Below are 27,257 nucleotides of genomic sequence, written 5' to 3' on the forward strand. Positions count from 1 at the left end.
CCCTCTCTTTCCCTCCAACACTCTTCGCCAGGTCGGCTGTGAGTCGGTCCAGCATTACTCCACCCTAAACCACCAGTCTGAACACTACGAGCCACTCACCGCAGAATCATAGATCACAAAGCGCCCTGTAAACGGCATGTTTCTATTTCAGAAGCTGGCCTCTGGTCACTGTGGAGCATAGTCTTCCCAGGATCCCTCACACCAACCACCAGTCACTGAGGTCAAGACTGGCAAGGGCTGGACAGGGGGGCTAGCCGAGGGTAGGGCGATGAGGTGGAGGACGGGACACACACACACGTATACACACATGTACACACACACACACACGTACACAATTGTTGGAACAACGCTTTGTTCGTTTTTATTTATTTCAAACTTATCGTCGAGCAACATCCCAACCATCTCTGAATGACGATATCTCTCCATGGGTAGCAGATAAAATCCGACAAAGCGAGTGGAAGCTTTTTATCTCGTCTTCTCGAGCTGGCGTTTGGAATCTGGGTTCCATTCTAGCACAGCTTCCCGTCAGATCTTTCTGGCAGAAACGGAATGTTTTTTCTCCTCTGTCTGATTTCAACCAGCCCTCCTACCAAGACGCCAATAAACCCATTGACGTTGCATCTCGTCATAAGCATCAATTTGTCTCAATGAATATTGAGTAATGACACGGCATATCCTCAGTTCTATAGGAGAGACATTTTCCAATTCTGTGTTTTGTGATTTTCTTACTATTTGTTAGGAAAATGATACATTTGACCTTGAACAGAATAGAGTGTTAGTCCCGTAATGACAGTGTGAAGCACGCACAACGATACAAATGATAGTCTCTGTCAGATTATACCGTGTGTGCAACTGAGCCACGGAATAAGGAGACACTAGACAGCCTCACGCTATAAAGAGCAGTAGCATCGCTCCGATTCCTGTCCATGCAGAACGAAGTCCCGAACATCAGTATTGTTGTTTTGCTCCCTCCTGAAGGTGTCTTGCCAGACTAATATGCTCGGAAGGAGAGAGCAGATTTGGTGAGAGTTGTTCTGAGGCGACCCTGGTGTACGCCTCACAGTCTGACTCGTGTTACACCGGCTGTCAGTTCGCCCCAGAGAGGCGAGCTCTTGTTGCCCTCGTGCATGGATGAGTCTTGGCCGTGCAGCACCCTGTCATCGGTGGGTCCTCACCCCTGCTGACCCCGAGGAGCCCACAGCCCTCCAGCTCTGACCCAATCATCAGGCCAGAACAGTTTGGCCCCCGTCAATGTCACTCAGGTCTTTAGTCATGTTCAATGAGTGATCCTATCATGCAGAGTTCAAGACAACCATATAAGTAAGCCAAAACATGTCAAGCACCTAAGAAACACTGAATAACGGACACTCTGCTGCAGCTGTGCTAGCACCTGGTGAGGTGGCATGCGATGCGGGGATCTCATTTCATCATCCTCCTCCAGTGTCCTGCAAGTCGCTCTGGATAAGAGTGTCTGCTAAATGACTAAATGTAAATGTCACACACTATTCCCAACATGCCTCTGAAGTCAAATGTGTTTATTAGTTGAAGAACATGACATGTATTTTTGTTTTGCAGAAGCACATTGTGCTGTTTTAGACCCTGGATGGTTTGGCGTAGGCTTTACGAAACTTAGAAAGGAGTTACATATTTAGAGGCTTGGAATGAAAAGCACCTATTAGCGAAACCTAAACAAAAACCTCAAAGCAACTTTCTCTCACAGTGAATCAATTGCACTCTAATGCCAAGTGGCCCAGTTACAGTCCCCTGATTGATGTTGGAGGATCATAGATGTAGTCCTTCATATACATTCTTTTTCGTTGTTGTTTTGGTTTTTGAAGAGCCATTTTCTTCTCTTTATCCTGCTTCTAAAACCTTCAAAACCCTTTGATGTCCATCAAGCCATCAGCGAGTGTACAAATCCATCAGTAGCACGTATACCTACGAGCAACCAGTGTTGGGGTAGTTACTCAGAAAAAGTAACTAGTTACAAGTTACTTCAGAAAATGTTAACTAGATTACTTTACTAGTTACTGCATTTGAAAAGTGACTTCACTACTAGTTACTTTACTTTAAAATGTTTTAGGCAAATGTCCAAATTTACCGCAAAGATACATGGACAAACATCATGGCCCTTTCATCACTTTATTCTTCAATTTTGCCTGGACATAAAGTGCATTTTACTGTAATATTTTTGTCCTTTTGAGCAAAAAAGTTTTTAAAAAAAAGCAGAGAATATTGCCACTGGCTGAACCCTCCTGTCTCTGTCTCATCCATTTTCCCGCTTCCCTCCCTCTACGCCAACCTAGCATCATGTGATACTGAGTTGTCAATAGGTGCGTTTGACTTCATGCAGCGCAGGCGTCGTCTGCACCCGCCTGCAGCCCGGCTGACTTGAAGCAGCCAATGGCATTCTCAGATTCAAGGCAGCTGTCTGCAGCCGGCTGCGGCGCTGCTTGAAGTCAGCCCATGTCGAATGAGTCTAATGTCTACGCACCAGCAGCTACGTCACTCAATTCACTCAAATCGGTCTCTGTGGCAACGGTGCCCAGCCAAGCAAGCACACAGGCAAGCATGCAAGCGCCACTAAAAGAGAACTTTTCGAACCAGCAAAAATGGCTTGGGTAACTCAGGAAAGCGCGTTCCTGAGGTCTAGTAAAGTAGTGTAGTTAGAGTTAGTTAATATTGAGTGTAATGCGTTACTTTACTTTGTTACCTATAATGGTAATATTGTTACTGTAATCCGTTGATTTGTAACTCGTTACCCCCAACACTGCGAGCCACCAATGGTTTTCCATTTCCCCCACTGGGCTATATATCATCCAGTGATTTATCGATGATAATTGGAGTCTTCTGCCTCTCTCTCTGCTCCGGGATCCATCCAGTTCTGCCTCCTGCATTCCTATCCTCCCCTTCAGGTCCACAAAAAATCGTAATCACTTTCAGCGTTTATTTTTTTTATTTATGACGTGGCCAGGAACCCCAAATAGGATGAACCCATTCCCAGCAGGAAACAGCTGTGAGGCGAGTGGCATGCTGCACCAAGCTGGTGCTTTAGTAGGCGCCCCCCCGTCACCCCGGGGCCTGTTGAAAGACCAGAGGAGGTCCCCAACACCTGTTTGGAGAAGACTGACACCCGCCCATCAATCTCGGTCTCTCTGCCCAGACCTGTGGCGAGGAGGAGCTGATCCAGGTATGGATTGAATGGCTCTCCATGGATCTCCCCACTCTCCAGTAAAGATATCTTTGGCAGCGTTAATAGGAGGGTGCAGCAACACTCTAGGTTTGGAGTCCCAGGTCCGGCTCGAACACGAGGGCAGACATTTTGAATGTAACCACAAAGAATGACACTCGCAAAATCACTGTAATTTGTCCCTCTTAAAAGGTTCAAATAGTATTCTGTGGATGTGACATGTTACTCCTGAGAAACACCCATTCAACGAAACACCCACTCGACTCACATAGTGCACACGCATGCCGTTCTGCACGTCAATGCGCAAGGTTTGGTTTGATTGATCACAGAGAAAGGTCAATATCAAAAGCAAAGGTCAAACCATGGCATGGTACAGTATCATGACTTATGAAAGAGGAAAAAATAAATTAATTAACTATTCTGTCAGATCTAACTTCTGGGTAATGTCTTAGATTTGACAACAAAGATACCCAGATTGTTTTGAGTTTGGGGAAACAAAACGAACTACCTGACAGAGCGGGTAGCTGGTTTGAATCTCTTAACCGTCAAAATAAAGTCATTGGATCAGATGCTCAAACCTGAAATTAGGAAAATGTCAACCAAGCTTGATCACGTGTGACATAGGGTTTTATCAAGTGCACTGAATGTGGGGCTCTCGAGCTAAGTATTTCTGTTGACATGACAATTTACACCACAGTGCAGCACTTTAAAATAGGAGCCTTTTACTGCACACGAGTTAATCGGCACCACCTCATGTTATAGACCAGATGAATCCCTTTGCAGTGCATGAGAAAGTGCAGTTCAGCCCACAGTGAACAGTGTTGGTTTAGTTTCAATCGTTTATCTTAGTCTTCAATTACAACTGTGGCCACTCAATAAGTGGTCATCTATCGTGTCCAATAACCGATCCTATCCTGCAGAGCTCAAGACATTCAAACATGAAAGAACAAATATTTTAGGCACCAAAGAAACACTGAATAACGGACACTTCAACTTTAGCTGCACCTGTGCAGTCGCGCGAGCACCTGGTGAGGTGGCATACGATGCGAAAATCCCATTTCATCATCCTCCTCTCAGAGGAGCCACATGCATTTCTAGAATAATGTGGGAGCTTCAGATGGGAGCAGGGATTGGACTGTCTCCCTCATAGCCTGCAACGTGTCTGCGGTGGAGAGGAAGACTGAAGCGATGCCAAAATCCTATTTTTCTGGAGAGAGACGCAGGCACGTCTATTCAAGGACGTCTGCTGCTTAATTATATAGTAGCACCTGCTGGAGGGTGGGTGTGCTATGGTAAAATTCGGGTCCGACTTTGTTTATGATTGACACTTTGCACGGGATATTGAAGATGCTAAGTTGACAGCAAGTATATGGACAACGAAATATTTAACGACGGAAACTAATCCATCGTTGTGAAAACTCACATCTGGTTTTGTCATCTGACCCGTTTAAGCGTTTCTATGGCTGTACAGTAGGCAAAGCACAAATCCATGATACCCAAATATATGGTCGATTCCACGGACTGAATCAGAGTTAACTTTAACCAGGTCAGGCTAGAAGACTTCACTGACAGCGTTATCCTCAGGCGACCTGCAATGGACTAGTTCCAGGAAAAAAGTTACGCTGGCAATAATGAGGCCATCAATTTCCCGAACCTTCACAATAACTTCTCCAACGCTGCGCAAAAGCGTTTCGATAAACTAATATAGCCTAACCATACAAATAACACATAAAAACGTATGCCTATGCCTTGCCCAATGAATGGTATGACGGTTCCATAAATGACGCCGTGGCGTTAATAACAATACAGACCTACATCCTGCGGGTAGTCGTCCCGTCATATACAGCATATAAAACCAAGGTTAATGCATAAACACACGCAAGTTACATGCAACGCACGCAAGTTGTGTACGGTTGGTTGTGTCATTTACGCCCAAAGACCACGCGCCAGAACAGTATAAGCCTTTTGCAGAGACATGGGCCTACAGTGTAACATCCGTATCTGTGCACATCAATGACACTTAAACAAAATAAACGCAATTTAACTCTCTCCCCTGAGCTCCTGCCGTTTAGGTTTAATTATAACCCTGAAGTAGGCTATCTACTGAGCAATCCGCCTCTCTTTGCCAACGCACGAGCCTATTGGAGACGTTATGGTCTTTTGTCCATCTGAAACAGGATAGACTAAACCTTCACCTTTTTTTTGTGCTGGAAAGATCAAGTTTCCTGCGTTTTGGGTGAAAAAAAAGTGTCTAATCCAGCCCCCCGCTCTGATGGAAGGAGGAAACTTCAGCATGAACGTGAGCATGTTGGAGTTTGCTGGTGCGCCCAGCACCTCCCCACAATTTAGGCATATATAAGCCTGGGCAAAAACTTTCTGTAGGCAGTAGGGAGTTTTCTGCTGGGGTCTGGATTGGAGATACAGAAGACCGGACCCTACCTTGTATGATTGGAGTCTAAAGGAAAACAAAGAACTTTCCCCTTGCCTCAAAGAGTCTACATGTCTAATATTTAGACATGTTCAGCTTTGTGGATATTCGGTTAGCGCTGTTGCTCGGCGCAACAGTGCTTGTGGCAAGAGGACAAGGCGAGGACGATCGTAAGTGACACTTTTTGGGGGGTGTTTTCTTGTATCGTCTGGCGATGCTATTGTGGAAAGGCATGCAATGAGATGCTTAGAGAGAACGGGTCTAACCGAGTTTGATGTGGGCTGCAGCTAGGTCTTTTATTTTTGATAGTCTACTCACCTTTATGTGGTAAATTGTTATTCAGTTTACTTTGACATGCTTTCCGACAATCTATTCACAAAGGAAAGCTCTTGGAGCTCGAGCTGCACACCGTTGACTCTGGGCCTTCACTCCCATGCACGCGTGCCTGTGGAACGAGTTGATACACGCGCCTCGCTTTTTCTCAGCTCTGAACAGATGTCCCGAAGCTGCATATTATTGCAGCTGGAAGCTTTGACTGAGGTGTACTGAATGATGCTAGTGAATGGTATTCCCATCAAGAATAGCCACCAATCTCCCATCTATGGATGAGAATAACATGCAATAGATGTAAAACATACATTGCCCGCTTACTGACATTGAAGGCATATGGTATTGAGTTATGACACGACCAGTCCTTGCTTGAGGCCAAATGTGAGTTGGCCAAGTTGAGCCGCAGGCTCATTCTTTCCCCATGAAAACAGTTGACCTTGAGTTTTCCATCCTCTCCCTTTACCCAGGGCATCTTTAAATCCAATTACTTTAAAATAATAATAAAAACATGTTGCTTTGTTTCTGACAGGTTTAAGATACATGGTGACTTAAACGTAAGCTAGACGATATATAAATGCCAACAGATCCATTCATTTGACCAAAAATATAGGCGTGTTTGTGAATGGTATTTAACTTTAGAAAAAAGGAAAGATGGGTATAACAAAATGTAGACTATAGGGAATCACAAATTATGTTTTCCAAATCTTTTGTCAAATTCATTTTGTGCATCTGGGCGTACAGATGTTCACAGCGTCCAGTGGTCTTGCAGCGCCGCCTTGCGGTCACCGTTAGAAAGTTCCACATCTGGCTGGTTGACGATCGCCCCCACCCCTCACTACACACTTTTTTTTAATGATAATTGAAAACACATGCGGACTTCGCGAACTTTCCACTGAGGGAAAATGGCAGTCCTTGCCAAGCCGACAGTTTTCAATTATTGTAGAATCTGAAGAAGAGAAAAGAGGACGTGGAAGTTTTCCACTTAGCCACTGTGGGATTTTGGCATTGGGGATTCTTTTACTTTTTACAGTTTTTACAGTTTTACAGCAATTTCAGCAATGGTAATCACGAATTAGGTTGCAATTAATTCAGCATATGCCTTGTCCTGATTTTAAATTTGAGTTTGTGTGATCACCAAATTACTGATATTTACTTACATTGCCCTTTCTGCCCTCCCGCTAGGCGCTGGTGGCAGCTGTACGTTGGACGGTCAAGTCTACAACGATAGAGATGTCTGGAAACCAGAGCCATGCCAAATCTGCGTTTGTGACAGTGGCACCGTCATGTGCGACGAGGTTATCTGCGAGGACACATCTGACTGCCCCAATCCAGTGATCCCCCACGACGAATGCTGCCCCATCTGCCCCGACGATGGTACGACGGTTTAATTCCGGCTATGAGTCAACGGCCTCTGCATGGACTGCTACTGCGCTTTAGGCCTCAGCTAATCTTAAAGCCTCTATGCTTCAGAGGGTGGTCGAGAGCATCACCTGGATTGTAATCATGGAATAAACTTGGATTTATTTTCAATCCAGTCATCATTTTTCGAATTTTCCTGAAATTGGACGGAATATTTACAACAGAATTGGGGTCAATTCAGTTTAAATTCAGGAAGTGATGAAAAGTGATGACATTTTCAAAACAAAAGTAACGGAAAGGCATTGACCCCAACTCAAACTAGTTGGGCTCATTCTGACATAGATGCAGTCTGGGGTTTCGGACCTTATTATCTTCCAAATTTGATTTATTTCTAAATTGCAGACCTAGCAATCCTAGGTATGATTTATTTTCTGGATATTCATATGAACATAATCCCATATCAAGCATTTGGAAGCTAAATGATTCTCCCCAATAATATATCATTATAATCATGACCTGCCCTGGAAAGCTGCTAATTGTAGACGCTTTTAAGATTGAAGATAAGGCTAAATCATTTTGAGACTGTTGAGACTGTTAAGTGATAAGTCATTTAAAATATTTTAACAGTTTATTTTCCTGTTATCATTTGTAGCCTTCGAGGACCAAGGACAAGTTGAGGTAAATGTTTTTTTATTTATTTTTATTTTGTCAAAAAGGTTTCCAACGGCCTAAACACAATCAGGAGATATCAGTCAAAATACTTTACACATGCACATGCTCTTTTGTTTACTATGTCATTGGCATTTATTTTTATTTTTTCAATTTTTATAGTATGTGTAATGTATAATTCATTGAATTCCCAGTTCTGACCTAATGCCAACATTCTGTTTCTTCCAGGGACCCAAGGGAGACCGTGGAGCCAAGGGAGACCGAGTAGGTTCACTTGCTTGTTCTCCACCAGCTCATGTTTGTGATGTTTTTTACAAATCAGGTGGTGATTGGTTGCTGATAACCCCAATGTGTTACGCTACTTGCTACGTTTTCTTTTTGGGGTCGAGAGCCTGAGCTCAACATCTGGAACATAGGCCTCTGGTCTTAAATACTTAAGTTGTTGGTACTGCTTAGAGATTGGCAAATCAAAGTCTTGTATCAGAACTCCAGAAGTAAAACTGTCTGTGGACAGTTTGGCAACTGTTGGTTATCAAACTGTCGGTTACCGGTTTTAAATATTCAGATGTAGCTGTAGTGTATTGCTAGTTGCATTTACTTTCCTTTCATTGTTAAATTTTTGTAGATAATTGTTTAATTGATGCTTAAACATAAAGCCTTATCAACATTAGCACCAGGTTAATGACTTTCTTTCAGTCAAGAAATGAGTATCATATCTGATATGATATCAGATGTAATATATTAATGTATTAATGTAGCTCATAACTTCCCCTGGTTAGTTGTTGTTTTGAGTACTGTTAAGACATTATTTTGGCTTTTCAGTGGGTACAAGCTTGGTGTTTTTTACTCAAAATGCAAACTGACATCTTAAACTGACTGCAATGAAAGCGCTTAGCATCAAGTCATGGACAAACCCAGTTGTAGCTTTTGACTACAGGGCCCTGTCTGGCCCTCTCCTGTACCACGCTTCACCAGCTTCATTTGTCTGATTCCTTGAGGTCTCTCAGTCGAGATTCAGTCGTTCCGAGTCCATGCTCAGAAAAGAACTCAAGTCCCAAATGCAGTGCAGTATCTCTGTTAGTGTTGCTGTCTGATCTCCTATCTATGGACCGGCCTCATTCCTTCCTGAACCCACAGTGCACACAGACCGTCTGTGAGATGACTCCTGATGACTCACAGCTGACTGTTCCATGTCTTCCCTCCTGTCCACAGGGTCTTCCTGGTTTACCCGGCAACGATGGAATCCCCGGCCAGCCTGGTCTGCCTGGACCCCCAGGCCCCCCTGGCCCCCCAGGCCTTGGCGGAGTAAGTATGCCTGGCCGAACGCATCCTGGTCTGGAGCTATGTAGAGCAGGGGGAGAGAGGGTTCTACTCACCCTAAACCAGGAGCTATCTGTGTTCGGCTGTGAGCAAAGGGCTGATGAGGATCAGCTTATTTGCTGGATCAGAAATGCTCTCAGTGCTAACGGTCATGTTCGACGCTAAACACTGACCTGCTGTCTGTTTGGCTTGAGTTAAAGGGTTGGGTTGGTAATTGGAGGATGGCAAGTATTTCAAACCTGAGTGGGTTAGAAACCCCTGGGTCTGATTTACACATTTACAAGGCTGGGGAGCTGAGCTCAGATCAGTGCATATTTAAGGTCCATGGAAATACATGTATGGGGCCACTTGACACAGGTCCCAGATCAGTCGCAAGTTCAAAAGGTCATGGGTTCAAACTCAGAGATCCGTATCTTAGCCAAAAAAGAGAGACGGGGGAAAAAAAAACTGGAAGCGTACCAGAGCCAAGTTGACGGTTTGATTGATAGTATTTCCAGTTTAATGGGATTCTTTCTGATCTCTATAAAAAAAAAAAACTCAAATCTTTCCAGCACCAGCACAGCAAATGTCTGTTTATGATATGAAGCTGATTTCTAAGTCCTGTAGGACAGGAGCTAATACTATCCTGATTAGCATGCAGTGCATCACCGGAGAAAGTGGACTGCAGTCAGCCAGGTGGTGACTGAACTGCAGAGCTCTGAAACCATGATTATCTTACATTGCTTTGTCTTGCTAGAACATTCTTAGATGTGGCTGTAGAGACAGGAGAATGGGTACAACTTACAAATGTACCCAATGGAAATTAAGTATATGACTGATAATGAACCCCCCCTTCCTCCCTCTCTCTCCTCTCCCTGTCTCTGTCTCTCTCTCTCCCTCCCTGTGTCCCTGTCTCTCTCCCCCTCTCTCTCACTTCTCTCTGTCTCTGTGCGTGTGTCTCTCTCCTACAGAACTTTTCTCCTCAGATGTCTGGTGGTTTTGATGAGAAGTCTGGTGCCATGCCTGTGCCAGGCCCAATGGTACGAAACCCACACCACACACAGGATCCCATGCAGTAATACCAGTCATCCTATGCTATGCTACACGTGTTGCCATACAAATCACATTGTCCAAGGTAGCGACTGCAACACAGCGAGGGAGAAGCACATTGTCCTTCATTTAACTACAGTCTCTGTGCTGTTTACAGGGCATATTCCCTTCTTAGCCCCGCCCCTTTGCCCTAACCCCAATCTCAAGGATTCTGACTCAAGTAGATCTAATACATGGCGTGAATGAGAAAGGATTCACTGCTCTCAACTCATCATACATTCCCGTGTCCGCATTTGTATTTCTGTCTTCCTCTGTGGTATTTTGTGAGCTGTCACCTATTTTGACTCCTCCCCTTTTGCATTTTGATTGACAGGGTCCCCTGGGTCCCCGTGGCCCTCCTGGGTCTCCTGGTGCTAGCGTGAGTATTCTTCCATTTCCTCCTTACTCCATGACCACTTCCTCCTCCCTTCCTCCTTACCTCATGACCACTTCCTCCTCCCTTCCTCCTTACCTCATGACCAGTTACCTCTCACCTTTTTGTGACCCCATAACCACTTCCTCCTAACTTCCTCCTTACCTCATGACCACTTCCTCCTTACCCACATAATTCTCACTTCTTCATGACCTCATGAACACTTTCTCCTCACTTCTTTCTTAACTCATGACCACTTCCTCTTCACTTCCTCTTTACCCCGTAACCACTTCCTCCTGATCACATGACCACTTCTTCCTCAGGTATTTACATGATAAACATAAGATGAGTTAAAAAGGAAATGAAAAGTTGAACTGTTTTGATGTTAAATTGATGTTCCATATATGGTTGTATCCATGTATTTATAGTAGTTGTAAAATTTCAACATCTTTTCGGATGAATTACATAAATATATTTAGATTTATATTAGCTAAACTTTCTACATTTTAAAATACATTTGGAGAACATTGTCGCCTTAAATAGTAAATGTTTGACTTTACTCATGTCATTTTATTAGGTACAAGGCTCATAATCTAAATATTGTCTGACCCAAATACCTTATCCCATAATGGACATCAGCACATATAAAGCTCCCCTATGTAAACGCACCACAATGTTGTGCTTTGGGTACTGACCTGGTCTCTCTGTCGCCCCCTACAGGGACCTCAAGGTTTTACTGGTCCCCCTGGTGAGCCTGGAGAGGCTGGTGCTTCTGTAAGTATCACACATGAATGCTGCTTGACATCACACTGATACTGACATGTCATTAACACACATCACATCTGCCATGCCAAAATGAGGTTTATGCCTCCTGGGAAATTGGGTTGACAATACACACGGTGTCAATCAAGTCCCAAAGTTCACGGGGTCGTCGATGTAGGTCACACGCAGTTCAGATATTTACAGACAACCGTCATTGCTTTCTTTGGCTCGCTGGCCTACCTAATTGTGAATATTTCGCTAACAAGAGAGTATTTTCATATTTTTGGCCAATCCACCATCCAAATCGTATAGCACACACACACATACAGACACACACAGACACACACACACACACATACAGACACACACACACACACACAGACACACACACACACACACACACTGAGACAGTGTTTTGTCTTCTACAGGGTCCCATGGGTCCTCGTGGAGCTGCTGGACCACCAGGGAAGAACGGAGAGGATGTAAGTCCACCAGCCAACCTTCCTTCTCAACATATGACCACTTCCTCCTCCCTTCCTCCTCACCCCATGACACTTCCTCCTCCCTTCCTCCTTACCCCATGACACTTCCTCCTCCCTTCCTCCTTACCCCATGACACTTCCTCCTTACGCATAAGAGTTTAAAAACAAAGCAATCAAGAGTCCTACCTTCCACAGAATAGTATATGTATATCCTTGGAAACTAACCCTCTTAACTCCCACGCCTTTCTATACTCAGCTTCCTGTCAGCCAGTCAACCAATAATGTTCTTTCTTAGCCTGTAAAGAAAGCTATAATTAGTGGTTAGACTGGCACCCCTGTTAGATCTGCTGTCGTGAGCTAGCCCACAGTCCTTACTAAGTATACCATACAGAGAAGTCTGGGAGAACAATTCCACGAGTCTGCCATGTTGTTTTTAGGTGCAACCAGCAAGTTCGCTCTTGTTTACTTTTCATTCTCAGTGGAAGCAGAAATAACGTGTATTTTTGGTCTTCCTCCTCTCTTTCTCCCTCTCCTGACTATTTCCCTCCCTGCAGGGTGAGTCTGGCAAGCCTGGTCGTGCAGGCGAGCGCGGACCCTCCGGCCCTCAGGTGAGTGTCCAGGTCCCTGCCTTGCAGTCACACGCAGCTAACCAGCCGCAAGAATCTTGGAGGTTGTGTTGTCTTTCATAGGGTTTCAGAGGATAGTCAACCCTCTCGCAGGTTTTTCACATGCTCTCTCGTTCTCTCTTTGTCTCTCTCTCTTTCTTCTGTCTCTCTCTCTTCGTGTCTCGTTCTCCAGGGAGCTCGTGGATTCCCCGGAACCCCCGGTCTGCCCGGCATCAAGGGACACAGAGTGAGTCGCAATCCCCAAAATGGCCGCCGCCCTCACCACCAACACTGAGAACGCAGCAGAGACACACTCCACCACGCCCCCCCCCCTCTTCTAACCACACCATACGGTCTTCCTCTCCCTCTCTCCCCCCTCCCCTCTCTCCTCTCCCCCTCCAGGGATTCAGCGGTCTGGATGGAGCCAAGGGAGACGGTGGCCCCGCTGGTCCCAAGGTAAGGACCCCCTCTTCCTCCACCTCTCGACAAAAGACACGCGTCCTCTCTCTCTTCTCGCTCGTCCCCCTCCATGCGCTCACCTGTCCGTCTGTCCCCCTAGGGAGAGGCCGGTTCACCTGGTGAGAACGGAACTCCCGGAGCCATGGTGAGTGAAACCTACCTGCAGAAATATCGTTTTCAAATGATGAGTAGCCTACTAGTTAGCAGTTCAGCAGTGTTGAAGCAGCCGTATCGGTCAACCCGCAGTCAGAACGAACTGAGTCGTTTTCTGTGAGGCTGTAGGCCAGGTGTATGACCTGTGCACTGGCTAACCCACGTTCTCTTTCTCTGCCTTTCTTCCTCTCTCTTCCTTCGTTCTCTCCATCCTGCAGGGTCCCCGTGGTCTGCCTGGTGAGAGAGGCCGTGCCGGTCCCAACGGAGCTGCTGTGAGTCCCTCTGCCCTCTGCCCCAACCCTCACCCAGCCCAACACCATAACCCCTCCAGAAACACTGACCACCCCAGAACCATGACCACGCCCTCTGCCCCAACCCTCACCCAGCCCAACACCATCACCCCCCCAGAAACACTGACCCCCCCAGAACCATGACCACGACCTACGCCCCACCCCAACCCTCACCCAGCCCAACACCACCAACCCCCCAGAAACACTGACCCCCCCAGAACCATGACCACGACCTACGCCCCACCCCAACCCTCACCCAGCCCAACACCATCCCCCAAATACACACAGTGGTAGACATAAACATACCCAGTAAACTATACCCTGCATCAAGACAGACTACTGTCAACCACTCATTCCACTACACCTGTTTTGCGCTGAATGAAACGCCCTTTCCTGTAAGTTTGTCTTGGTCGGGCATTAGGCCTGACTATGTGCAATCTGTAAGGATCTGTGGGCCAATCAGATGGCCAGTCTCCAGGACCGAGGATTGTGGGATCTGTAGTTGGCTCTGACCCAGGTTCTCTCCCCCCCTCTCTCTCCTGCAGGGTGCCCGTGGTAACGATGGTGCTGCTGGTGCTGCCGGACCCCCTGTAAGTACCAACCCAGACACCTGTCCAATCACCTGTCTAATTACCTGTCCAATCACTTCCCCATGATACACCCTACAAACGCTCATCCGACACCTGCACACCTGTTCTATTACTTCACCATGACGCCTCAATGCCCCACTGTGTCACATCCATTCATCAGACACCCACATTCAGAGACACACCCACTGCATGCTTTCCTACCAGATATCAGTCACATTGTTTTCCTACCTGATACCAGTCACATTGTTCACATTGGGATCATGTGGGTTTATCCCATCCGCGTGTATCTAATGGCGGTGTCGTCCATGTACTTATGTCCTGTTGTCATCCCCAGGGCCCCACCGGTCCTTCAGGTCCCGCTGGATTCCCTGGCGGCCCCGGAGCCAAGGTAAAGCCCCCTCCCCTCACACCTGCCCTCACACGCACCTCCCTCCCCTCTCCCCTCCACTCCCTCCCCTGGGCACGACCTCAGCAAAATCTTGTTTCCAACTCTGCTGACGGTTTGTGTTTGGGCCCCCACAGGGAGAGGTTGGTGCCCAGGGTGCCCGTGGCCCCGAGGGACCCCAGGGATCCCGTGGAGAGGCTGGGAACCCCGGACCTGCTGGCGCTGCTGGACCCTCCGTGAGTGTTTCCCTCCAAAACCCTATTGGACCTGGGAGCAGAACCCAGAGAAGTTTCTAGAACACCGGATCTATGGGAAGATGTTATTCTCCTAACCTGCCTGATTTGTCTGCCTGCTCACAGGGTAACAACGGAGCCGATGGAAATCCTGGTGGCAAGGGTGCCCCTGTAAGTAGACCCCCCACAAACTGTATCTCTCCCTCACCCATCCAGCCTTGATGGCTGCCTAGGATTTCTTCTGGCCGACATATGATTGCTCAAGTCATGTTAGTCATGGACTATTATCAATTCTTACCAACTTTAATGGTTGTCTTACTCTCTGCTACAAGCTTCTTAATAATTGAGACAAATCGGAGGTAGGAAATCCTAGGAAAGTTCTTTGCTGTTTTTTCTGTTTGCGTTTGAGGTGTTAGCGCCCGTCGCGTGTCTGACCATGCGTGTTGTGTGTGCCGCCCCCTACAGGGTGCTGCTGGTATTGCTGGAGCCCCTGGCTTCCCCGGCCCCCGTGGCCCCCCCGGAGCTTCAGGAGCAGGAGGAGCCCCCGGCCCCAAGGGAAACACTGTGAGTCCTCCTCACCTACCTCTCTATACACCTGGACCAAACCCTGCCTCTCTACACACCACACACCTGGACCAAACCCTGCCTCTCTACACACCACACACCTGTACTACACAAACACACCTGGATCACACACCTGCCTCTGTACAGACACCCCCCGGCAGATGGGGGGAGTGGGACTGTTGCTTAACACACTGGGGTTAAGGAGCCCAACCATCGTCTTGAATCTTCACTCCAGAATAAGGGATGAGATGATGTTACTGTATATGAGACACAAGCGATAATGCTTCAGGCATGGTGGACATGGATCGTGCGTCTCCCTCATCTCATCGTCTGACGTTGTGCCTTTTGTTGTTCCCAGGGTGAGGTTGGTGCCCCCGGTGCCAAGGGTGAGGCTGGTGCCAAGGGAGAGGCTGTAAGTATACCTGGTCTTCACCTGGTCTTCACCTGGTCTTCACCTGGTCTTCACTGCCGAACTGGACCTGAGAGCCTGGAGAGCTGAAGTGTTTGTCTGTCTCCCAGGGTGCCCCAGGAGTGCAGGGACCCCCCGGCGCTGCAGGAGAGGAGGGCAAGAGAGGTGCCCGTGGAGAGCCTGGCGGTGCTGGTGCCCGAGGAGCCCCCGGAGAGCGCGTGAGTCTGCCCCACACGCCCACACACACCCCCCCTGGAGAGGAGAGAGGGAGAGCCCAGTCACTGAGCTTCCTCTGTCACACCCTCTCTCTCTCTCTCTCTCTGTCTCTCTCTCACACACAGCTTCTCTCTATCCCCCCTGCCATATAACTGCCCCTCAACCCCACCTTTCAGTGTTTTTTCCCCACCACCCCAACACGTGCCCCCCCCCCACCTGCCCCACAAAAGGACCGCCACTATTCACCAGTTCTCTGGATCCGACCACGATAGAGGTCATCTAAGGTGTCCCTCAGAACTTTCTCTCTCTCCCCTCCTGCCGAACATAGCACCATCCTTTACACCAGGCATCTCCACAGCTACCAGTACCAGTGTCGACACAACAACAACATGCAACTCCCAACTGACACATCTCTAATTAGATCATAGTTTTATGGAGAGATTATGTGCTGAGCTGTTCTGAGCCTGTTATCCAGATAATAACCTACATGGCTTATCATCAAGCTGCATTAGACTACAGCCCAAAGCCCACTTTCCGGTGCTGCGTCTTCTCTGACCACAAGAGGGCAGCTATTATACTCCCAAGTGACTGAAAAACCATTTAGGTGATGGCCCAGTTTTCCATTCATGGACACAAGCCTATATCTCACTGGAGCAACAACTTTCAGTAGACTAGATCTTCAAGAATAACTGTTGAGTTTCCTCAGTAGTAGGAATTCCTCATCTTTGTGCCTTCCTGCCACGGTTTATTTCCTGGTCGGACTGAGTATGTTACCGGTCTAACGTGTGTTTTCTCCTTAAGGGTGCCCCTGGTAGCCGTGGTTTCCCTGGTGCTGATGGAGCTGGTGGCCCCAAAGTGAGTTTTACATACATACACATACACACACACACACACTCACATATACACGCACACATACATATACACACACACTTGTGAGCTCACTGTCCTGTCTCTCTGTGTCAGGGCGCCACTGGTGAGCGTGGATCTCCTGGTGTGGTCGGAGCCAAGGGCTCTACTGGTGAGCCTGGTCGCAATGGAGAGGCTGGCATGCCTGGATCTAAGGTGAGTTACCTTACGTTCCTACCTCCATCTCTCCCTGTCTGTCTCAATGTCTCTCTATCTGTCTGTCTGCCTGGCTGCATCTCTCTCTCTACCTCTCTCTCTCTCTCTCTGTCTCTGTCTCTGTCTCTGTCTCTGTCTCTGTCTCTGCCTCTCTGTCTCTACCTCTCTGTCTCTACCTCTCTGTCTCTACCTGTCTGTCTCCATCTCTCTCTCTACCTCTATCTATCTTGGTCTCTCTCTGTCTCTACCTCTCTGTCTATCTCGGTCTCTCTCTCTCTCTCTCTCTCTGCGTCCCAGCTTGATAAGATAACCAGAGAGCAGAAGCTCTCACAGTTGTGAGAGTGTCTTCCTGTATGTGTGGATATGCCACGGCTGACCTTTGCCCTCTCTCTCCCGTGCCCTCCAGGGTATGACTGGTAGCCCTGGCAGCCCTGGACCTGATGGCAAGACTGGACCTGTTGTAAGTACCCCACCCAGCTCCTCATCCGTCCTGCTTCAGTCACACCAGCACAAGCAGCGCAAACGGTATACACCCCTGTCTCCTTTCTCTGCCACCGGAGCCCTGACCCTCTCCCCTCCCTCTCTGTCCCTCCTCCCCTCCTCCCCTCCCTCTCTCTGTCCCTCCTCCCCTCTTCCCCTCCTCTCCTCTGACAGGGTGCATCTGGTCAAGATGGCCGCCCCGGACCCCCAGGCCCCGTCGGAGCCAGAGGCCAGCCCGGAGTCATGGGATTCCCCGGACCCAAGGGAACCGCTGTGAGTACCAAGCCCAGCCCCGCTGCTCCTCGGCCGGGCTGTGAACCCCAGCTGCTCCCCTCCACCCCCGCGGCTCCGAGCCTAACCACCGTCCCCATCCCTGTTCTTGTACCCCATAGGGTGAGGGAGGCAAGCCTGGAGAGAGAGGAGTGATGGGACCCACCGGCGCTGTCGTAAGTACCCCCCTCTCTGCAAACCCACGCCAGGCCGAGACGCATTCACGCATCCAGACCACAGGGAGTACCGAGAGAAGTGCGCCCTGAGTTGTGTTGATGGTAACCCTCGCCCTGCTTCCTCCAGGGTGCCCCTGGGAAAGACGGCGATGTCGGCGCTCCTGGTGCCCCCGGACCCGCCGTACGTAGCGCACCGCCCTCCCGCGTCCCACAATGCAACACTCTCACTGTTCTCCCAACGACTCCCCCGCATCGCGTCCCCCACACGCGGAAATCTCTTTTGTAGCACACACACATGCACATTTCACCTGTCGTCCACACACACTTCACTTGTACTCCCCCCCCCCCCCCCACACACACACACACACACACCTGGACACCTGACCTGCAGCCTCTAACTTGAGTTCCCGTTTGGCCCTCAGGGACCCGCTGGAGAGAGAGGAGAGCAGGGAGCTGGTGGCCCCGCCGGATTCCAGGTAGGCCAATCCCAAACCAAGGACCCATCCGAATCCCACCAATCCCAAGCCTTCTTTCTTCCCCATCAGGAGCAATGACACCCCTTCTGTCTGTGTGTCTTTCCTAACAGGGTCTCCCCGGACCCCAAGGAGCGATCGGAGAGTCTGGAAAGCCCGGAGAGCAGGTGAGAACATGGAGCTCTGTCTCGGTCCTGTCTCGTCTCGGATTCTTCTTCTCAAAGAGAAGTGTTTCCGGGTGTTTATAGAGGCCAGTATCTTGGGATGGCCGCGCTTTAAGCTTTCGATGCGCGTTTGTAATGTGACGGCGTGAGTTCCCTCTAACGCCGGCCGATGTCTTGTCTCTCTCCAGGGTCTGCCCGGTGAGGGTGGTGCCCCCGGACCTGCCGGATCCAGAGTGAGTATCACCCCCCCCCCCCTGGCTGTGCTGGAAGTCTGGTACCAGCGTTCAGCCACAGGGACACACACCACGCCAGCTCTGCCACCAGAAGACGTGATTACGTCCCGTCGAACCGTGGTGCTAACTGGCTGCTCCCTCCCTCTCCTCTCCCCAACCACCCTCCCTCCCTCTCCCAGGGCGACAGAGGTTTCCCCGGTGAGCGCGGAGCCCCTGGCCCAGCTGGACCCGCCGGTGCCCGCGGATCTCCTGGCTCTGCCGGTAACGACGGAGCCAAGGTGAGGACGACGAACCCCTCTCCACGCGGAGAGACCACCGCAACCACACAGGCGCGGCCCCGGCTGCTCCCTCCATACACGCGCTGATGTGCCGCTCTCTCCCCCTCCCCCCCCCCAGGGCGAGGCTGGTGCTGCTGGTGCACCCGGAGCCCAGGGACCCCCTGGTCTGCAGGGCATGCCTGGAGAACGCGGAGCCGCCGGCCTGCCCGGACTCAAGGGAGACAGAGTGAGTGCTTGGCACGCCCGTCGTCACCACACCCACACAGAATGTCACTACAGACACACACACACACAGTTACTACAAGTATCACTTGCCCTCAGCTCCTCCTCCTCGGGTCCGGAGGACGACTCCTAAACGATTCCTCTCACCCTCTCTCGTTCCCAGGGAGACCAAGGCGCCAAGGGTGCTGATGGTGCCCCTGGTAAGGACGGCATCCGAGGCATGACCGGCCCCATCGGACCCCCTGGCCCTGGTGGAGCTCCAGGAGACAAGGGAGAGGGCGGCCCTGCCGGCGCAGTGGGCCCTACTGGGGCTCGTGGTGCCCCTGTGAGTACTTCAACGCCACACTGTACCCAGAATCCCCCGGGAGAGGAAATGACCTCAGATACTGTACCCAGAATACCCCAGGAAGGGAAATGACTTCAAATAATGTACCCAGACTGCCTTTGGTGAGGAAATGACCTCAGATACTGTACCCAGACACGCTAGGGACAGGAACCAACCTCAAACTAGCCCTAACCCTACCCCTACCACATACACAAAGACACCCTGACTGGCCGCAGCGCACACCATGGAAAAGTCACACATGAGAACAGACAGCACCGCATAGTTCCAACTTCCTCAAAGGCGAATAGCAAGATCCACGACTTGGGGTTGAAAGGATGACCTTCTGGAAAGTTCAGTTGGTTTGTTTCCACGGTGCTGTTATGAGCTGTCGGACCACAGCCCTCCTAACTGACCCCTCGTCCTCCTTCCTCCCCAGGGAGAGCGTGGTGAGGCTGGTGCATCTGGACCCGCTGGATTCGCTGGACCACCCGTGAGTACACACACACACACACCTACCTTTCCTCTAGGATTTACAGCGTCTAAAGAACACACTGCAGTTGACCACAGTTGACCCGTGAAATTGGCCATTAGAATGGGTGTTACCCAATGCTCATTTTACTCCCAACAGAAAACGACCCAAACACCCAAACAGCATTTTATTTAAGTAAAAAAATGATTCAGATGAGTCAAATCCATATCACTGCCTGAACCTGGTCGACGCCAGATAAGACAGACACTTCTCCTCAAAGAGAGCCTCTTGAGGGAGGATCGTCATCGGTCTGTCCTCTCCCCCTCTTCCAGGGCGCTGACGGCCAGCCTGGTGCTAAGGGAGAGAGCGGAGATAACGGTGCCAAGGGCGAGACTGGGGCCCCCGGCCCCGCTGGTGCCACTGGACCCGCTGGACCCCAGGTAAACCACAACCACACGACGACCTGACCACAACCATAGCCGCCTCTCGGCCCCCCTCTCAATACACAACGCCACACATCCGCGACGCTGGTGATTCCGGTGAGATCTAGTTCCAGAGTTCTGGTCGCTGACTGTAGGCTGTGTTTCCACGCAGGGACCCGTTGGAAACACCGGAGCCAAGGGAGCGCGCGGTGCCGCAGGACCCCCTGTGAGTATCGAATTCAAATTCAAAATGCTTTATCGGCATGAATGTCCTTTTCAACATACATCAGGGGATCTATCAATCATTAATCATTGAATAAACATCAGTATGTGTGCTGTATACTGTCCTTCATTCACAACTGCATATTTCCAAAAGACAATCCCACTTTTATCAAGTGTGGCTGATGTCATCTTACCAGAGACAAGGTCAGTATTCTGACCAGTGTTTCTCTCTCTCTCTTCCTCGCCTCCTGTTCAGGGTGCAACTGGTTTCCCCGGTGCTGCTGGCAGAGTTGGACCTCCCGGCCCATCTGTGAGTACTTGCTGTATCCCCCACACCTACTTCCTGCCGTGCCATCGCATACACACCGGACCCTGCCCATCATGCACCTGGCACACAGACGCAACCATCCGTGTTACCTCAACAACGTCACCCCCCCAACCCCACATCGTACTGGGGGATTCTCTAACCACTTCTCTCCCTCTCCCCCCCCCCAGGGCAACAGCGGACCCCCAGGACCCCCAGGCCCCTCCGGCAAGGAGGGCCAGAAGGGTAACCGTGGAGAGACCGGTCCCGCCGGCCGCCCCGGTGAGGTTGGAGCTGCTGGACCCCCAGGCGCCCAGGGAGAGAAGGGTAACCCCGGAGGAGAGGGTGCTCCTGTAAGTACTCACAGCCCCCTGGCAGAGCAGGGTCTCTGCTCACAGCCCCCTGGCAGAGCAGGGTCTCTGCTCACAGCCCCCTGGTAGACAGCAGGGTCTCTGCTCACAGCCCTCTGGTAGACAGCAGGGTCTCTGCTCACAGCCCTCTGGCAGAGCAGGGTCTTGACAAACAGGAATCGGTCAGGAGTTTCTGTGTGTCTTGAGAGCATCTCGGGGCCGAGTCAGTGACCTGTGTCTCCCCCTGCAGGGCTCCGCTGGTATCCCCGGCCCACACGGTATCGCCGGCCAGCGTGGTATCGTTGGTCTGCCCGGACAGAGAGGAGAGCGTGGATTCCCAGGCCTCGCCGGAGTCTCCGTGAGTTCAACCCCCAAGAGTCCCTCCCATCTGATCTGCTCGGGCCCCTTAGATCCAGGAACGATCGAGCGTGCTAATCCCATGCAATGTGGACCAGGGTCTAACCCAGCTCTACTCTGCACACACCCCCCCCCCCCCCCCATAGGGTGAGCCAGGGAAGCAGGGACCCGGAGGCCCATCTGGCGAGCGCGGACCCCCAGGCCCCATGGGACCCCCTGGACTGGCCGGAGCCCCCGGAGAGGCGGGTCGCGAGGTAAGACCCGACCCTCTCACACACCCTCCAGTACCTCCTCCGGGACAGGCTGGAGCTGTGTGTGTGTGTGTGACTGCTGATCACCGTCTTCGCCTCGCGTCTCTGCGTGGCTCGGAGGGTCGCCATGGCGGCGCCTGTGACTGACGGCGGGTGTTTGTGTTTCCTAGGGAGGCCCTGGTAACGAGGGATCTGCCGGTCGCGACGGTGCTCCTGGACCCAAGGTGAGAAGGACGAGCGGTCGAAGCATTGTCGCCCCGCTCCGCCGCCCCCCTCTGCGTCACAGATCCCTTTCCACGCCAATCCATGCCACTCTTAAAGATGACACCCTCACACTACTTATTCACGGTACTCAATTCATTTCAGGGTTCCCTAAATATATATATAACATGGCTGATCTTTTGTCTCTGTGTGTCTCTCTGTGTGTAGGGAGACCGTGGAGAGAGTGGCGTTGCTGGTGCTTCCGGTGCCCCCGGACCCCCTGGTGCCCCCGGCCCCGTCGGCCCTGCTGGAAAGTCTGGTGACCGTGGAGAGTCTGTGAGTACCCCGGTCTTACTCAGCCCGCCGCCGTCCTCCACGCGTGGGCCGTGGGGCCCCCTGGAGCCCCTGTCTGGTCCAGCCTCACGTGGAGCTAAAAACACAGTCAAGCTGACGTCCAATAAAGTGCCCTAAAGCTGTGAGTACTGATATCATCGACTGACACGTCTCCCTCTCTCTCCCTCTCTCTCTCCAGGGTCCCGCCGGCCCTGCTGGCATCGCTGGTCCTGCTGGTCCTCGTGGCCCTGCCGTACGTATCCCATCTCTGTTACCCTACTACCACTACCAGCACAACCAGACATCTCTGTTACCCTACTACCACATCCAGACATCTCTGTTACCCTACTACCACCACATCCAGACATCTCTGTTAACCTACTACCACATCCAGACATCTCTGTTAACCTACTACCACTACCACCACATCCAGACATCTCTGTTAACCTACCACCACATCCAGACATCTCTGTTACCCCACCACCACATCCAGACATCTCTGTTACCCTACTACCACATCCAGACATCTCTGTTACCCTACTACCACTACCACCACATCCAGACATCTCTGTTACCCCACCACCACATCCAGACATCTCTGTTACCCCACTACCACCACCACATCCAGACATCTCTGCTACCCTACGACCACTACCACCACATCCAGACATCTCTGTTACCCTAAAACCATCACATCCAGACTTATCTGTTACCCTAATACCACTACCACTGTCCCCAGACAGCTACACACCAGCAGCCTGACTTCCTAAACAGGGAGAGCACACTCCATGATATCAAAATCGGACCTATAGCCTCGACTCAGTCTGCCTGTCCTAGTGCAGGGTTATAGACGGCCTGGTGTAGCATGTGGAGGATCTCCCAGGTGTTCCGTCTGAGCACGTGTGAGCACTGCTGAGTTGACCGCTGTCCCCGTGTGGCCTAGGGACCTGCTGGAGCCCGTGGAGACAAGGGAGAGACCGGCGAGGCTGGAGAGAGAGGCATGAAGGGACACCGTGGATTCACCGGCATGCAGGGACCTCCCGGACCCGCTGTGAGTTCTCCGAGGTTTTCGCTTAGGAACGCCGCTTCCCCGCACACGTTCTCACACACACACACAAACGCTGCTTTCCGTGCTGCGACACGTCCGCAAACGCACTCACGACAGCCCTCCCTGTCTTCGGTCGGTGACTGAGCCATGCTCTGGTGCTTCTGTGCCTCTAGGGACCCTCCGGAGAGCAAGGACCCGCTGGATCCTCCGGCCCTGCTGGACCCAGAGTGAGTGACCCGCAGCTTCATCGCCACCGTCGCAACCCCCTCAGAGCAAACGCACTCTGTCCAAGACTTTGTTTGGGGGGGGGGGGGTGCTCAGGAACGTTTACAGGCGGATCAGACTCGGGTATGCTGAGCTGTTGTTTTCCGTTACCAGGGACCCTCTGGTTCTGCTGGAGCCGCTGGTAAGGATGGAATGAGCGGTCTGCCCGGCCCAACCGGACCCCCAGGACCCCGCGGTCGCAGCGGAGAGATGGGACCAGCCGTAAGCCTCCGTTTCTACGTCCTCCTCCTCTCTGAAAACCCTGCTTCTCCTCCCACTCCTTTTTCCCTTCCTCCATCTACGATTCACGGTTTTCTTTACGTTGAGAATTCCTTCACTTCCTGTCACACTTCCTGTCTCGGCTTACCCCGTGTTTCCCGTATCCTCCGCCCAGGGACCCACCGGCCCCCCCGGACCCCCAGGACCACCCGGCCCCCCCGGAGGCGGATTCGACATGGGCTTCATCTCCCAGCCCGCCCAGGAGAAGGCCCCCGATCCCTTCCGCATGTTCCGCGCCGACGACGCCAACGTGATGCGCGACCGCGACCTGGAGGTGGACTCCACCCTGAAGAGCCTGAGCCAGCAGATCGAGAACATCCGCAGCCCCGACGGCACCAGGAAGAACCCCGCCCGCACCTGCCGCGACCTCAAGATGTGCCACCCCGACTGGAAGAGCGGTGAGTCCACGCCCGCGCCCGCATCGCGGACGCCCACGCCTCCGGGGGGGACCGTCCGGAATCCGCAAGCGAAAAAAGCCTTGCGTTGGTGCGGCGGTGGTGTTCTAGAGAGATCATGCTCCTCCTCCTCTTCTCCTCATCTCAGGTCAGTACTGGATCGACCCCGACCAGGGCTGCACTCAGGACGCCATCCAGGTCTACTGCAACATGGAGACCGGAGAGACTTGCGTCAACCCAACCCAGGCTGACATCCCCAAGAAGAGCTGGTACACCAGCAAGAACATCAAGGAGAAGAAGCACGTGTGGTTTGGAGAGGCCATGACCGACGGCTTCCAGGTGAGGCTGCGGTACACCCCGCCGACGTGAACGCAAAGGAAGTCAAGTTGAACTGCGGAAGCGTTCGTTATGAGCTTGCTTAAGCTTACAACGGGTACATTTGCAGTCAGGGCTTTTCACTTGAGAAGATTTCTTAAAAGAACGTGTTGTTTACTTCAATGGAGCCACTAGACGAGATGTTTTTACGAGAAACAAGTCCAAATAGGATTTAAATCTAAAAACAAGATGATCACACTCAGTTATATGTCAACCTTTTGCAGAGTAAAACCTGTTACTTTAAGCTCTGTTAAAACACGAAGCCGGTTCCACAAAAAGCATGACAATTACAAAACTGAATTGCTAAGAGCAAAACACATTATGATGTCCCCCAGAATACACGCTTGAGACATGAGTTCCTGATGTGAATAGCCTGTGGGGAACCACAAATGCCCTAACTTTCTCTGCGTCTCCCTCCCTCCCTCCCTCCCTCCTCATCGGGGACAGTTTGAGTACGGCAGCGAGGGCTCCAAGCCTGAGGATGTCAACATCCAGCTGACCTTCCTGCGCCTGATGGCCACCGAGGCCAGCCAGAACGTCACCTACCACTGCAAGAACAGCATCGCCTACATGGACCAGGCCAGCGGTAACCTGAAGAAGGCTCTGCTGCTGCAGGGCTCCAACGAGATCGAGATCAGGGCCGAGGGCAACAGCCGCTTCACCTACAGCGTCACCGAGGACGGCTGCACGGTGAGGACCTCGCTCGCTCTCTCGTGGGGGGCCTGTCCTCACACACACATACACACACATACTGTAAACACACACGCACACACATACTGTAAACACACATACACATACAGACATCCAGGCTGTTTTTACCACGTATTCTCTCACTGTGGGCAGTGATACATCAGAGTTGCTTTGGGATGTTGAGCGAGTGAAACTGTTGCCCAGCAGCAGTTTTGGTTGATGAGGGGGAGAGGGTGCATGAACTGTTCATGCATGGTTTGAATTAGCCTCACATAGCAATCAGCTTCAACCTCGCTTTGTCTTTCCCTCTTTTTCTCACCGCAGTCGCACACTGGTGCATGGGGCAAGACAGTCATCGACTACAAGACAACGAAAACAGCTCGTCTCCCAATTATTGACATCGCTCCTATGGACGTTGGTGCTCCCAACCAGGAATTTGGCATTGAAGTTGGCCCTGTCTGCTTCTTGTAAAACAGAAATCTGGACTTGAAATTGTGTGTGTGTATGTGTGTTTTTTTTCTAGCAGTCATCTCTCTAAAACAAACCTTTTCTATGCATTTTTTTTAAAACACCCTTCTAGAATTTCATTTGGCCGTTCAAATGGTCCACTTGCCTAAAACTGCACAGAGGACAGAGGTCAGAGGTCGTGTGTTGTCAAGCTGATTTTTTTGGGACCACTATTTTACCACCATCTTCACACCAAGGATACTTTAGAAGACATTTGTTTCACTGGCAACAAGAAAATAATATATACTTATAACGTGTAAAATCTCTCCCCTACTCCCTGGAGTTAACAGACAACAACATCACGAAACAGGTGACTTTTTTTTTTACCACTGCGGAAGGACAATGAAAAACAAAAAGAGAAATACAATGCTTTGTACCACTTTCAGGTGTTGAATAAATGGTCAAACTGACAGTGAAGTGTCTCGTTGTTGTGCCCACCTGGTCGAGCGGTTGTCGTGGTTATTCTGTCGCCAAGTCACATCAAGTAGGCTAGCAACATCAGCAGAAACATGGGTTTTACGTCTTTTTTTTATATCTAATGGCTACCTCAAACAGGAAATCCACCTTACCCAGTGTTGGTTGACCCCACGGTTAGATTTTACACGGCAGAAGTATGGTTGAAAGATACAGCTGAAATAGGTGCTATTCTTAATGAGGTCCTTGCTGCCACGGGTGATGGTATTGTGCTAATTTGTCGTTGTCATTCTTGTGTGCAGGGCCTTCGGTGCTAAAGTACAACGTTATCTTGTCCAGTCGTAACAGATGCTTCTGAGGCGATGGTTTCTGTGTGGCAGAGCCTGAGGGAGGGTTACTGTAGTTGCGAGACGCACAGCCCTGTCGGGTGTAGCTAGCGAGTGGATTGGTTGAGTCTGTTTACCATCCATTTAGACACTTTTTGGTTGTTGTTTTTATTTTTTTGTCCCCCCCATATCACTTTTTTTTTGTCCAATTGCTTCTAGAAGTTCTCCTTTCTCCTCCCCCTATCTGTCCTAGGTTTTTTTTTTTTTTTTTTTTTTTTGGTTTTCATGTTTTTTTTTTGCGAAGGGTTTTTGACCATTTGAAAAGAGAAAAATAGAACAAAATCATGACATTACGAGAGAAGCAGATGGCTTTGGGGGATGAAAACAAGAGGATCTGTACCTATTTTGTATATGTATATTAATTTGAGATGTTTTTAATTATTTTGAATGCTGAAATAAAGCATGTTAAGTGGTCTACTTTA

The 27,257-nt window shown here is 50.5% G+C and overlaps 1 protein-coding gene across 1 annotated transcript; it reads left to right on the top strand.

Annotated features, from left to right (window-relative positions):
• The first annotated feature begins 5,551 nt into the window (after positions 1 to 5,551).
• col1a1a (collagen, type I, alpha 1a) lies at positions 5,552 to 27,257 on the top strand. Its single transcript, XM_084678420.1, has 50 exons — positions 5,552 to 5,788; positions 7,131 to 7,322; positions 7,960 to 7,985; positions 8,205 to 8,240; positions 9,189 to 9,281; positions 10,247 to 10,315; positions 10,699 to 10,743; positions 11,458 to 11,511; positions 11,928 to 11,981; positions 12,536 to 12,589; positions 12,780 to 12,833; positions 12,989 to 13,042; positions 13,146 to 13,190; positions 13,417 to 13,470; positions 14,034 to 14,078; positions 14,413 to 14,466; positions 14,601 to 14,699; positions 14,823 to 14,867; positions 15,162 to 15,260; positions 15,619 to 15,672; positions 15,780 to 15,887; positions 16,687 to 16,740; positions 16,849 to 16,947; positions 17,354 to 17,407; positions 17,602 to 17,700; positions 17,820 to 17,873; positions 18,001 to 18,054; positions 18,296 to 18,349; positions 18,460 to 18,513; positions 18,699 to 18,743; positions 18,923 to 19,021; positions 19,140 to 19,247; positions 19,407 to 19,568; positions 20,005 to 20,058; positions 20,370 to 20,477; positions 20,632 to 20,685; positions 20,938 to 20,991; positions 21,177 to 21,338; positions 21,586 to 21,693; positions 21,839 to 21,946; positions 22,114 to 22,167; positions 22,373 to 22,480; positions 22,677 to 22,730; positions 23,421 to 23,528; positions 23,699 to 23,752; positions 23,904 to 24,011; positions 24,184 to 24,466; positions 24,612 to 24,802; positions 25,286 to 25,528; positions 25,853 to 27,257. The coding sequence occupies exons 1-50, from the start codon at positions 5,707 to 5,709 to the stop codon at positions 25,997 to 25,999; spliced, it is 4,350 nt and encodes a 1,449-aa protein (XP_084534546.1). The 5' UTR covers positions 5,552 to 5,706; the 3' UTR covers positions 26,000 to 27,257.

This window comes from Hypomesus nipponensis, chromosome 17 (genome assembly GCF_054491055.1).
Source record: "Hypomesus nipponensis isolate SF chromosome 17, ASM5449105v1, whole genome shotgun sequence".
NCBI classification, from domain to species: Eukaryota; Metazoa; Chordata; class Actinopteri; order Osmeriformes; family Osmeridae; genus Hypomesus; species Hypomesus nipponensis.